Below are 14,594 nucleotides of genomic sequence, written 5' to 3'. Positions count from 1 at the left end.
CGGTATGTTAATTATTTTTATACTCTCGCAACCTGTTGCTACAGAGTATAATAGTTTTGTTCACCTAACGGTTGTTTGTATCACCTAAAATAATCGAGTTAGATATAGGGTTATATATATATAAATGATCAGGATGAAGAGACGAGTTGAAATCCGGGTGACTGTCTGTCCGTCCGTCCGTCCGTCTGTCCGTCCGTCCGTGCAAGCTCTAACTTGAGTAAAAATTGAGATATCTTTATGAAACTTGGTAGACATGTTTCATGGTACCGTGAGACGGTTGGTATTGCAGATGGGCGTAATCGGACCACTGCCACGCCCACGAAACGCCATTAATCAAAAACAAATAACTTGCCATAACTAAGCTCCGCAATAAGATACAAGACTGTTATTTGGTACACAGGATCACATTAGGGAGGGGCATCTGCAGTTAAAATTTTTTTTTAAAAAGTGGGCGTGGTCCCGCCTCTAATAGGTTTAATGTGCATATCTCCTAAACCGCTAATGGTATAATAACAAAATTCACTGGAAGCAAATGTTTTTAGCACTTCTATTGACGGTGTGAAAATAGTTGAAATCGGGTGGCAACTCCGCCCACTCCCCATATAACGGTACTGTTAAAAACTACTAAAAGCGCGATAAATCAAGCACTAAACACGCCAGAGACATTAAATTTTATCTCTGAGATGGTATAAATCGGCTTAATAGGAACCGCGTTCAAAATTAGTCAGTGGGCGTGGCACAGCCCACTTTTAGGTGAAAACCCATATCTTGAGATCTGCTCAACCGATTTCAACCAAATTCGGTGCATAACGTTCTTTTCATGTTTCTATGTTCTTTTCATGTTTCTATGTTACAGTGCAAAAATGGGCGAAATCAGACTACAACCACGCTTACTTCCCATGTAACACCATTTTAAATTCCATCTGATTCTTTCACTTTCCACTATGCAAATCAGGTAACAATGATTATATCGGGGTAAAACTTTGCGTGAATAATGCAATTAAAGTATGCCACCTTGCGGCCAAAAATTGTCTAAATCGAACCAAAACTGTTCAAACCCCTAAGTACTAAATATGTGGACCCCAGTGCCTAGAGTTGACCTTCTACCGAAAATATCAGTCAATCCACAAAGAAATCTCAAACGAGTATACCATTTGACTTTGCGAGAGTATAAAATGTTCGGTTACATCCGAACTTAGCCCTTCCTTACTTGTTTAATTTTAAACCTAGACTTTATCGGATCCTAAGAAATTTTGCAGCTTTTTTTTGTTAAGCATGTTGATACCTTTTTTTTTGCCATCAAAAAAAATTTGTTAGATGATACTTTTTCGTTTCTCATCTTTTTACGTTTTTTACATATAGATGTATTTCGTTTCTTACTTTTAATACCCATTCCCAATTTGAGTTTTGCTTTCATTGCATTTGTAACGAACCAAGCGTTTGCTCGTTCTTTGAAATCACTGTCCTAAGATGTTACACGGTGCCAGGCTTTCTCCGATAAAACTTTATCAGCTTGATATCTGATATTTATATATTTTGCTTGGTTATATGCAATATCTTGTTCTCTGCAGGCTGCATCTAAAGGATTTATACTTTTATCTCCTTTTTCTAACCGTTGTCGGCGTTTTGTTTTAGGACCACAAAATTGATATTCGGATAAATGAAGTTCAATAGGCAAAGACTTAATCAAAGTATTTTCAAAACCCTGCCCAATCTTTTTATGTATTAGCACCACCAGGTGATTTTTTTTTGTTTTTCTCAATAAAAATATGAGTGAGTTTGTGTGAGTTATATCTAAATAGTGTCTTTATTATAAAAGTGATGGTTTATATTGCTGTAAATCTAGTAAAAAAAATAAAAGTAGTTAAACAACAAGTCTCCAACTTAAGGTTAATAACGCTGACAATTATATAAATGTTAAAAATGTTACTAGACATAGTGGAATTTTACCAAATTCCATACGAGCGCTGATTGTAGGACCATCGAATTGTGGAAAAACTAACGCTATGCTCAGTTTAATTAAAAGACCAAACGGGCTTAATTTCCGAAATACATACATTTATTCAAAATTATTACATCAGCCGAAATATATCTATTTAAAAAGGCTTATTGATCCGATAAAAGGAATAAATCTTTATACATTTAGTGAAAACGTTGATGTTTTCAAACCCACTGAAGCCAAAGTGGGCTCAATTTTTATATTCGATGATGTAATACCTATGTGGAAAACAAAGTACAATACGAGATTATTTTTGTATAGGTCGTCATAAAAACATTTGATTCTTTTTATTTATGCCAAACTTATACAAAAATTCCTAAACACTTAATTCGTGATAATGCAAACAACATTATTGTGTTCACGCAGGATGAAATGAATCTTAAGCATATCTATAATGAGCATTTTATTGGAGATATGTTATACATTTTTAGAAATTTGTATCGAGTCTTGGAGAAATAAATACGGCTTTGTTGTTGTAAGTAAAGAAGAACGGCAGTGTCAAAATTGGTTTGCCAAATTTCGTTCCGGTGATTTTTCACTCAAATATGAAAAACGCTCTGGTCGTCCAGTTGAAGTTCATGACGACCTAATCAAAGCAATAATCGATTTGAATCGTCACAGTACAACACGTGAGATTGCAGAGAAGCTTCAGGTATCACATACATGCATTGAAAATCATTTAAAACAACTTGGCTATGTTCAAAAACTCGATACATGGGTTCCTCACGAACTGAAAGAAACGCATTTAACGTATCGCATTAACAGCTGCGATTTGCTAAAGAAACGTAATAAAAATTATCCATTTTTAAAACGAATGATAACTGGCGATGAAGAATGGGTTGCTTACAACAATATCGAGCGGAAAAGATCGTGGAGCAGGCCAGGTGAACCAGCTCAAACAACATCAAAAGCTGGTATTCATCAAAAGAAGGTTTTGTTATCAGTTTGGTGGAATTATAAAGGAATTGTCTTTTGGGATTTCAAAATGAAAATAAATTTAAATATTGTGACTTATTAGATGATAAAGATCACCTTAACTCCACTACATATCCATATGATGATCTTAATATTAAATTTGAACGAAATCGATATGCTCTATTATATGACATGTATTTGAAATTTCAACAAAGTTATTATGTTATTCAATTTGTTGAAACTGCTCCAATAATTGTTTTAGATGTAACACATAAAAATTAATATATAAAAAGCAACCCCATCGATATTCAGATTGAACTAAAATTTAATAAATCCGTCCCTGATAACACCGCTGCTGTTTGTATACTTATCCATGATAAAATGTATGAATATATTCCATTTACAAATTTGGTTAAAAAGATTATTTAAAAATTAGTGAGAATTTTATGAAACCACATATACCACATTCTTAACATTAAAAAAAAAATAAAATAAAAATTCTTTTTATTTAAAGAGGTGTTTTTTTTTTTTTACAAAAATATGTAAGTACTTTCAGATGGGATTTATTTACAATGTTTACAGCGAAATTGGTTATAAATTTTAATATAAGTGTCCATAATATTGTAGGCTTCCTCATCCAGCAGACGGCGCTTTAAGAATGTGCAATCTCAAGTGTCTGGATCATTTTTGCAATTAGAACTCGACCAAACGCAGTGTTCGTAATGTTCACCGCAACGATTCTGTATTTAATTTAATTTATCTCTATACTCGATTTTGGAATGAATATCCAAAAGTCTTTTCTTCTGTTCTTTAGGCAGAATATGTTTTAAAGTTTTTAATAAAATTAAATATATCTACTGATGTCGATGAAATGTCTTGGATTACTGAATTTTCATATGCAATGTTTGATAATAACGATCAACATTAATTATTGTTGGGTTTATATCGTATGAAGCGCGCTCATTTAATGCTTCTCGTTCATGTAATTTCTCCGTATTGTTTTCCGAAAATTCAAAGCAATAGATATTGAAAGTACGCTTTACATGATTGCTATAATAAGAGCATTTAATTGAATTTCACAATTACCGTAAACTAAATTGAAATGTCGATGGAAAACACCTGGACTCTCAAGAATACTGTTTACTATTTTCAAAATTTCTAAAGCTGCTTATATTTTGATTTTCGTTCATAAATTGATTATAGTAGTAGGTTGTTCCAGAACTTAAATACAACAGCTGTAGAAGTCGATTTTTTATTAAATTAGTCAATTTAATCTTTTTTCTCTTAATGAAATATATTTTTAATAATGAAATATATTTTTAATGGTAGGCTTTTTATACGTTCGTTAAGAACAAAACGAAATAAACAATCTTCATATTTAGGTGGTTTTAAAATGTACATACAAACTTGCACTTAAATTAAAAATATCAACAAAATGTGCTCTCAAAAAATTTTCATACACTTTATGTATGTGGTTTCAAAAAATTCCCATGCACCTTAAATTAAAAATATCAACAAAATGTGCTTTCAGAAAACTCTCATGCAACTAAAGTGCATGGCTTCGAAAAATTCTCATGCTCCTTATTTATGTGGTTTCTAAAATGTACATACAAACTTGCACTTAAATTAAAAATATCAACAAAATGTGCTTTAAAAAAATTCTCATGCACTTTTACTATACGAAAAAAGTCCCAAAATACACACACTTTTAGTTAAAACGCGTCCGCTTGCTTTTACCTTACAAAGGAGCGCCCCAGGTCTACAATCCCCAAACAACAATTACCGATCCCCCTTCGCCCAAACCGCCCCAACCCCTTACTGCGTAATGCAGGTCTATCTGTGTAAGCACTAAAAAATACTACATAACCACAAAATAGTATACAGTTGTGCCGCAAAACCGCAAGAACCGCAAATTACAAAACCGCAAACCACAAACCGCAAAAGGGGCCGTCCATAAATTACGTCATCGATTTTTTCGTCATCCGTTTTAATTTCACCAAGTGGGGTAGGACCGCCATTTCTCTACTACTTTCCAGGACCAACTGCTACAGTATTTCGTTTATCGCTGCTGTCATCCCGACCATCACCATCGATCTAATTTGATACTAAGATTGCATAAAAATTTTCTGCAACCACGTGAACTCCTCTGATTTCACTTTCCGACCGCATACAACTCCCCACAAGTCGGAGTGTATTAACACGCTTTTCATTTGCACCGACCATGACGCGTAATTAGACTCGTCCAATTTCTCATTTTGAAAAAAAAAACGCACTCATCTTGGCTGTTCAAAATTTGTTATTTTTTCTTTCGATTGATATCTGCACCGATACACAGTATTCAGAAACGATTGTATTTTATGCGTACACCGACACACAGTTTTTGCAACTAAGGAAAACGATTTATTAAATTTTATTTTATTCACACGTGGTTTGGGCCCAAAACCTATTGATTTTAAACCATCTTTATTGGCATTTGAAATCGGAGTGAATGATAAAGGATAAAGACACAAAAGAAGAAAGGAAAAAAAATTATTCACCATAGTGAAGAAAAGTATTGCCACACAATTGGTAATTCATATTTCAACCGAAATAAAACTCGGATGAAAGATAGTCCAAAGTATATACTTACATCGAAATGTTCAATTTTTTTCGAGACAATAAGATGTATAACTTCATTACCTTTTGAATTCAAATACATGGACTGAAAAGTGTGTTGTCTGACTGAGCAGTTGGGTTACAAAGAAATCTGTCCTTGTTTTAGAGCACTAACCTTAACTGTAAGTATTGGAATGCCAAAGTTGCATAGAATTTCATCAAATTATTTTCAAGTTATTAGAAAAGTGAATTTCGTGTTTCAATAGACATTGTTTTCTGGTGCGAAAATGCTTTAGCTGTTGATTATTGAATCGATTGGACGATCAAAGATCAAAGTTAAGCCAAGGACTTTTCCTCCATTGTTTGTCACTTTATCTCATTCAATTTTATTTTACGTTCTCAATTTATTTTTTTAGTTTAAATAAAAATTCCATGGGTATAATCATTTTGAGAGAAATAATGTTCTAAATAAGGTTAGTATCCTAAGCTGGTCGTCATAAAAACATTTGATTCTTTTTATTTATGCCAAACTTATACAAAAATTCCTAAACACTTAATTCGTGATAATGCAAACAACATTATTGTGTTCACGCAGGATGAAATGAATCTTAAGCATATCTATAATGAGCATGTTATTGGAGATATGTTATACATTTTTAGAAATTTGTATCGAGTCTTGGAGAAATAAATACGGCTTTGTTGTTGTAAGTAAAGAAGAACGGCAGTGTCAAAATTGGTTTGCCAAATTTCGTTCCGGTGATTTTTCACTCAAATATGAAAAACGCTCTGGTCGCCCAGTTGAAGTTCATGACGACCTAATCAAAGCAATAATCGATTTGAATCGTCACAGTACAACACGTGAGATTGCAGAGAAGCTTCAGGTATCACATACATGCATTGAAAATCATTTAAAACAACTTGGCTATGTTCAAAAACTCGATACATGGGTTCCTCACGAACTGAAAGAAACGCATTTAACGTATCGCATTAACAGCTGCGATTTGCTAAAGAAACGTAATAAAAATTATCCATTTTTAAAACGAATGATAACTGGCGATGAAGAATGGGTTGTTTACAACAATATCGAGCGGAAAAGATCGTGGAGCAGGCCAGGTGAACCAGCTCAAACAACATCAAAAGCTGGTATTCATCAAAAGAAGGTTTTGTTATCAGTTTGGTGGAATTATAAAGGAATTGTCTTTTGGGATTTCAAAATGAAAATAAATTTAAATATTGTGACTTATTAGATGATTAAGATCACCTTAACTCCACTACATATCCATATGATGATCTTAATATTAAATTTGAACGAAATCGATATGCTCTATTATATGACATGTATTTGAAATTTCAACAAAGTTATTATGTTATTCAATTTGTTGAAACTGCTCCAATAATTGTTTTAGATGTAACACATAAAAATGAATATATAAAAAGCAACCCCATCGATATTCAGATTGAACTAAAATTTAATAAATCCGTCCCTGATAACACCGCTGCTGTTTGTATACTTATCCATGATAAAATGTATGAATATATTCCATTTACAAATTTGGTTAAAAAGATTATTTAAAAATTAGTGAGAATTTTATGAAACCACATATACCACATTCTTAACATTAAAAAAAAAATAAAATAAAAATTCTTTTTATTTAAAGAGGTGTTTTTTTTTTTACAAAAATATGTAAGTACTTTCAGATGGGATTTATTTACAATGTTTACAGCGAAATTGGTTATAAATTTTAATATAAGTGTCCATAATATTGTAGGCTTCCTCATCCAGCAGACGGCGCTTTAAGAATGTGCAATCTCAAGTGTCTGGATCATTTTTGCAATTAGAACTCGACCAAACGCAGTGTTCGTAATGTTCACCGCAACGATTCTGTATTTAATTTAATTTATCTCTATACTCGATTTTGGAATGAATATCCAAAAGTCTTTTCTTCTGTTCTTTAGGCAGAATATGTTTTAAAGTTTTTAATAAAATTAAATATATCTACTGATGTCGATGACATGTCTTGGATTACTGAATTTTCATATGCAATGTTTGATAATAACGATCAACATTAATTATTGTTGGGTTTAAATCGTATGAAGCGCGCTTATTTAATGCTTCTCGTTCATGTAATTTCTCCGTATTGTTTTCCGAAAATTCAAAGCAATAGATATTTAAAGTACGCTTTACATGATTGCTATAATAAGAGCATTTAATTGAATTTCACAATTACCGTAAACTAAATTGAAATGTCGATGGAAAACACCTGGACTCTCAAGAATACTGTTTACTATTTTCAAAATTTCTAAAGCTGCTTATATTTTGATTTTCGTTCATAAATTGATTATAGTAGTAGGTTGTTCCAGAACTTAAATACAACAGCTGTAGAAGTCGATTTTTTATTAAATTAGTCAATTTAATCTTTTTTCTCTTAATGAAATATATTTTTAATAATGAAATATATTTTTAATGGTAGGCTTTTTATACGTTCGTTAAGAACAAAACGAAATAAACAATCTTCATATTTAGGTGGTTTTAAAATGTACATACAAACTTGCACTTAAATTAAAAATATCAACAAAATGTGCTCTCAAAAAATGTTCATACACTTTATGTATGTGGTTTCAAAAAATTCCCATGCACCTTAAATTAAAAATATCAACAAAATGTGCTTTCAGAAAACTCTCATGCAACTAAAGTGCATGGCTTCGAAAAATTCTCATGCTCCTTATTTATGTGGTTTCTAAAATGTACATACAAACTTGCACTTAAATTAAAAATATCAACAAAATGTGCTTTAAAAAAATTCTCATGCACTTTTACTATACGAAAAAACTCCCACCATACACACACTTTTAGTTAAAACGCGTCCGCTTGCTTTTACCTTACAAAGGAGCGCCCCAGGTCTACAATCCCCAAACAACAATTACCGATCCCCCTTCGCCCAAACCGCCCCAACCCCTTACTGCGTAATGCAGGTCTATCTGTGTAAGCACTAAAAAATACTACATAACCACAAAATAGTATACAGTTGTGCCGCAAAACCGCAAGAACCGCAAATTACAAAACCGCAAACCACAAACCGCAAAAGGGGCCGTCCATAAATTACGTCATCGATTTTTTCGTCATCCGTTTTAATTTCACCAAGTGGGGTAGGACCGCCATTTCTCTACTACTTTCCAGGACCAACTGCTACAGTATTTCGTTTATCGCTGCTGTCATCCCGACCATCACCATCGATCTAATTTGATACTAAGATTGCATAAAAATTTTCTGCAACCACGTGAACTCCTCTGATTTCACTTTCCGACCGCATACAACTCCCCACAAGTCGGAGTGTATTAACACGCTTTTCATTTGCACCGACCATGACGCGTAATTAGACTCGTCCAATTTCTCATTTTGAAAAAAAAAACGCACTCATCTTGGCTGTTCAAAATTTGTTATTTTTTCTTTCGATTGATATCTGCACCGATACACAGTATTCAGAAACGATTGTATTTTATGCGTACACCGACACACAGTTTTTGCAACTAAGGAAAACGATTTATTAAATTTTATTTTATTCACACGTGGTTTGGGCCCAAAACCTATTGATTTTAAACCATCTTTATTGGCATTTGAAATCGGAGTGAATGATAAAGGATAAAGACACAAAAGAAGAAAGGAAAAAAAATTATTCACCATAGTGAAGAAAAGTATTGCCACACAATTGGTAATTCATATTTCAACCGAAATAAAACTCGGATGAAAGATAGTCCAAAGTATATACTTACATCGAAATGTTCAATTTTTTTCGAGACAATAAGATGTATAACTTCATTACCTTTTGAATTCAAATACATGGACTGAAAAGTGTGTTGTCTGACTGAGCAGTTGGGTTACAAAGAAATCTGTCCTTGTTTTAGAGCACTAACCTTAACTGTAAGTATTGGAATGCCAAAGTTGCATAGAATTTCATCAAATTATTTTCAAGTTATTAGAAAAGTGAATTTCGTGTTTCAATAGACATTGTTTTCTGGTGCGAAAATGCTTTAGCTGTTGATTATTGAATCGATTGGACGATCAAAGATCAAAGTTAAGCCAAGGACTTTTCCTCCCATGTTTGTCACTTTATCTCATTCAATTTTATTTTACGTTCTCAATTTATTTTTTTAGTTTAAATAAAAATTCCATGGGTATAATCATTTTGAGAGAAATAATGTTCTAAATAAGGTTAGTATCCTAAGCTAATTATGTATATTTTGTTTGCGGCGCGCTCTCTTGGTCAGGCCAAAGACTGTTTATCCCATATGGTACTATTTAATGCTCATTGAGTAAGTTATTTGTGTAATATTTGCAGGAACGTGTTTCAAGTGCAATGGACGTGTAATAGGAGAGAACTCTGGTTGTACGGCTATGGAACAAATTTTCCACATCGGGTGTTTCACGTGTGCGCAATGTACGGTGAATCTGCAGGGTAAACCATTTTATGCGTTGGATGGAAAACCGTTTTGTGAATATGACTACTTGCAAACTTTAGAGAAATGTTCAGTATGCATGAAGCCGATAATGGAACGTATACTTCGCGCTACTGGCAAACCCTATCATCCTCAATGCTTTACGTGCATAATCTGTGGAAATAACCTTGATGGGATACCATTTACTGTAGATGCAACGAATCAAAATTATTGCATAGCCGACTTTCACAAGTAAGTAAAGATTCTAACAATGTACCGAAATGTAAGGCGATTTTTAGAGACGGCTGCGCTCGGATCAAGTGAAACACAATCTGACAATGGAAACCAGGATGCTTAATAAATCCTTATTACTATATTTAGGTTAAAGCTTTATTCACACAATGGTAAAAATTTGTTGTTACATAGGATCGATTAGATAGATTTTGTGCAATTTTAACACTAAAACACAGTATTCATGCATTTAAATTTTATTTCTGTTTTGAATGTCTTCGAGTCTGTTACGTAATTGCCGTAACATTTTTTTTGTTTTTGGCAGCAGCATTTTTGTCTTGAATCAATTTTTATACGTGGACAGTTGCAGCTAATTCGAATGCAATGGATATTCGATCAAGTTAGAGAAAATCTATAAAAAGCAATACATAGATGTAGGCCCTGCGAATTAAAATTTTTTACAATATTATTAAATTGGGAGAATACTGAAAAAATGTGTTCTCTGTTCCATTTGTTGTAATGCCGAAGCGTTCGAGTCAGTCAGCTTCAGCACGATAAACTTCAAACGCACTTGTCTCTAAACTGCATTTTTAGATCGGGTACTTGGAGACCCGCATTTATTTACTTGAAATTAAAATTATAACATTGAAAGACTTACAACTCATAAAACATTACGCCCTAGGTTACTCAAGTAGCCCTCAATTTGTACAAAAATATTAATTTTTTATACTCCTTAATGCAAGTTTTGGATGTTATCGTTAATTTGCAGTGGAAGTAAAGTGTTATCATTTATGGTGTGAGTGATTATATGTCATTATACGCTGAACAGGGTATATTAAGTTTGCCACGAAGTTTGTAACACCCAGAAGGAAACGTCGGAGACCCTATAAAAAATATATATAAATGAGCAGCATGATGAGCTGAGTTGATTTAGCCATGTCCGTCTGTCCATCCGTCCGTTTGTATATATGCAAATTAGTCCCTCAGTTTTTAAGCTATCGATCTGAAATTTTACAGATCTGATGACTATAACATATAGCTGCCATATTAACTGAACGATCGGAGTAAAGTGCTTGCATGAAAAACTTTTTCATTTGACGAGGTATCTTCACGAAGGTTGGCATGAGTGTTTTGTTAAAGCAAGAATATAATCTCCGAAAAAATTGTTAAGATCGTTATGTCATATAGCTATCATATACACTGAACGATCGGAGTAAAGTTCCTGCATGAAAAAAAAATTTGTTTTTTATTGCCGATTCACGAAATTAGTTCTGAATAAAGTTATTAGAAGGAACCTTTGTGAAGGGTATTATAGCTTCGGTGCAACCGAAGTTAACGTTTTCTCTTGTTTTTGTTTCAAAAACTGCGCAGATATCAACATATTCATTCATTGCTTCAAATTAACCAATAAACAAATGATTCTTAACTATCATAAATAAAAAGTTTTGTGACTTGCTGTACGATTTAAATAAGTCATTCACTCCGTCAATTTTTTACTCTGATGTCAAAGTAACTGGTATACCTAATTAAATAGTTGAGCGGAACGTTTTGTACCTCTCAGCGTTAACGCCGACGTGGCATCGCTAAATAAAAGCAGCAACTTTGCGTCAAGTTCTCACTTTAATTCTAAAGTTAGTAAAATATGAATTCAATTAGTAATAATAAATTGTACAAATATTAAACATCGCCCGTCAGAAAATTTTCGGAAAAATTACAATTTCTTCGTTTTTTTGCAGCCAACTTTACTTCTTAAAGCGCTGTCTAAATTGAATTTTTCAAACGCTCAAATGAAGTCGCGTTATTTTGGTATGCGCTATTCAAAATCTATGGGCCTAAGGAATTTTTGACAGTAATTTGCCGCTTTTATTTAGGGAAGACAGTAGCCCTTTCATTTGGTTTTGTTGCACAGATTACACTAGTTTTTTTCATATTACACGTATCTTGATAACATTTGGAACAGATGTTCCTTGGTGCTCCAAGGAGGTTAGTATTGCAGATGGTCAAATCGGAAAGTTGCCACGCCCACAAAATGTCGTTAATCGTATAAAGGGCTAAAACTAAGTCAAAAATAATGCTGCAAAGGGGTGTGGTCCGTTCCTAATAGAGTCAGTGCATATACAACTTCTGTATGGACAAAGTTTGATAGAAATAATTTCTGCTAGCATTTCACACAGTGTGGAAATGGGTGAAGTCGGATAACTACCATGCTGATCTCCTATCCAAAAGTTATGTTGAAAACTATCAATAATGGCATAATTGTCTAACGAAAACAGTCGGAAACATTACATTTAACCGCAAACCAAGTTCATAGGTAAATCTAAATGACGTAAAAAAATGAAACATTGTAAAAAAAAAACTTAGACTAATTTTTTTAAGCCTCTTGATAGCGAATATGGGGGCCTCAGTGCCTTTGACTGATTTTATACTGAAAAAAGAAAATACGTTAATTTCGGTTGCATCGAAGCTATAATACCCTTCACAAATACAAAGGCCCCTTACAAGAACTTGATTCCGAACGTTCAATTCGTATGGTAGCTATATGATAAAGTGATCTGATCTTACCAATTTCTGCGGAGAATAATTTATTGCCTTAAGCAATAACTCGTGCCTAATTTCGTGAAGATACTTCGTCAAATAAACAAATTTAACATACAAGCACTTTACTTCGAACGTTCAGTTAATATGGCAGCTATATGCTATAGTCATCCGATCTATACAATTTCTTCGGCGATTAGATTATTGCCTTAAATAATAATCCGTGCCAACTTTCGTGAAGACTCCTCGCCAAATGAAAGAGTTTTCCATACAAGCACTTCATTGCGATTGTTCAGTTTGTATGGCAGGTATATGCTATAGTCATCCGATCTTAATAATTTTTTTGGAGTTTACATTGTTGTCTTAAATAATAATCCATGCCGAATTTCGTGAAGATACCTCGACAAATGAAAGAGTTTCCCATACAAACACTTGATTCCGATTGTTCAGTTTGTATGACAGCTATATGCTATAGTGGTCCGATATCGGCCGTTCCGACAAATGAGCAACTTCTTTGTGAGAGAAGGACAGGTGCAAAATTTCAGATAAGATTTTAGCTTAAAAACTGAGGGACTAGTTTGTATATATACAGACAGACAGACAGACGAACATGGCTAAATCAACTCAGCTCATCATGCTGATCATTTATGTATATATTTTATAGGGTCTCCGACGTTTCCTTCTGGGTGTTACAAACTTCGTGACAAACTTAATATACGCTGTTCAGGGCATAAATATCGGTCCATTTGTAGGACATTCAAATGAAATTAAGTAAGCATATTTCTTGATAAATACGCGATCTGGTGCCAATAATGATTACAATTGATTCTAACCCTCATAAACGGTTATCCTATCAAAATTAAAAGAACATATTTTATTGCAGATTGTGACTATAATCGGCCCCGATGTCTTAATATACATGTCGTATATAAATTTTGAACTTTTGCGCAATATTTTTATACTCTCGCAACCTTTTGCTATAGAGTATAATAGTTTTGTTCACCTAACAGTTGTTTGTATCACCTAAAACTTATCGAGTTAGATAAAGGGTTATGTATATATGTATAAATGGTCAGGATAAAGAGACGAGTTGAGATCCGGGTGACTTTCTGTTCGCCCGTCCGTCCGTCTGTGCAAGCTGTAACTTAAGTAAAAATTTAGATATCTTTATGAAAATTGCTACACATGTTTCTCGGTACCGTAAGACGGTTGGTATTGCAGATGGGCGTAATCGGACCACTGCCACGCGCACAAAATGCCATTAATCAAAAACAAATAAATTGTCATAACTAAGCTCCAAATAAGATACAATACTGTTATTTGGTACACAGGATCATATTGTAGTGGGGCATATGCAGTTAAAATTTTTTCTTTAATTGGACGTGGTTCCGCCCCTAATAGGTTTAATGGGCATATCTCCTAAACTGCTAAAGCTATAACAACAAAATTCACTAAGAACAAATGTTTTTAGTACCTCTATCCATGGTAATGAAATGAAACCGGGTGGCAACCCCGCTCACTCCCCATATAACGGTATTGTTAAAAACTACAACAAGCGAGATAAATCAGAGACATTAAATTTTATCTCTGGGATGGTATGAGATGATTTAATAGGCACCGCGTTCAAAATTAGACAGTGGGCGTGGTACCACCCTCTTTTAGGTGAAAACCCATATCTTGGGATCTACTTAACTGATTTCAACCAAATTCAGTACATAACATTCTTTTTATATTTATATGTTATAGTGCGAAAATTGGCGAAATCAGATTACAACCACGTCTATTTCCCATATAACACCATTTTAAATTCCACCTGATTTTTTCACTTTCCACTATTCAAATCAAGAATGCCACCTTGTGACCAAAAATTGTCTAAATCGAACCA

At 33.5% G+C, this 14,594-nt stretch overlaps 1 protein-coding gene across 6 annotated transcripts in view; it reads left to right on the top strand.

Annotated features, from left to right (window-relative positions):
* Positions 1-14,594, top strand: part of Zyx (lipoma-preferred partner zyxin) — a 412,145-nt gene that overhangs the window by 330,510 nt on the left and 67,041 nt on the right. For 5 of the 6 annotated variants that reach the window (XM_070112677.1, XM_070112673.1, XM_070112674.1 and 2 more), the window contains one exon: positions 9,847-10,195. The exons of the other annotated variant lie outside the window; for it this stretch is intronic. In XM_070112677.1, coding sequence (XP_069968778.1) covers positions 9,847-10,195 — 349 coding nt within the window. The remainder of the gene's footprint in view (positions 1-9,846; positions 10,196-14,594) is intronic. 6 annotated transcript variants of the gene reach the window in all.

Source organism: Bactrocera oleae, chromosome X (assembly GCF_042242935.1).
Source record: "Bactrocera oleae isolate idBacOlea1 chromosome X, idBacOlea1, whole genome shotgun sequence".
Classification (NCBI taxonomy): Eukaryota; Metazoa; Arthropoda; class Insecta; order Diptera; family Tephritidae; genus Bactrocera; species Bactrocera oleae.
Note: the sequence above shows the minus strand (reverse complement) of the source record. Positions and strands in the feature narration are given on the sequence as shown.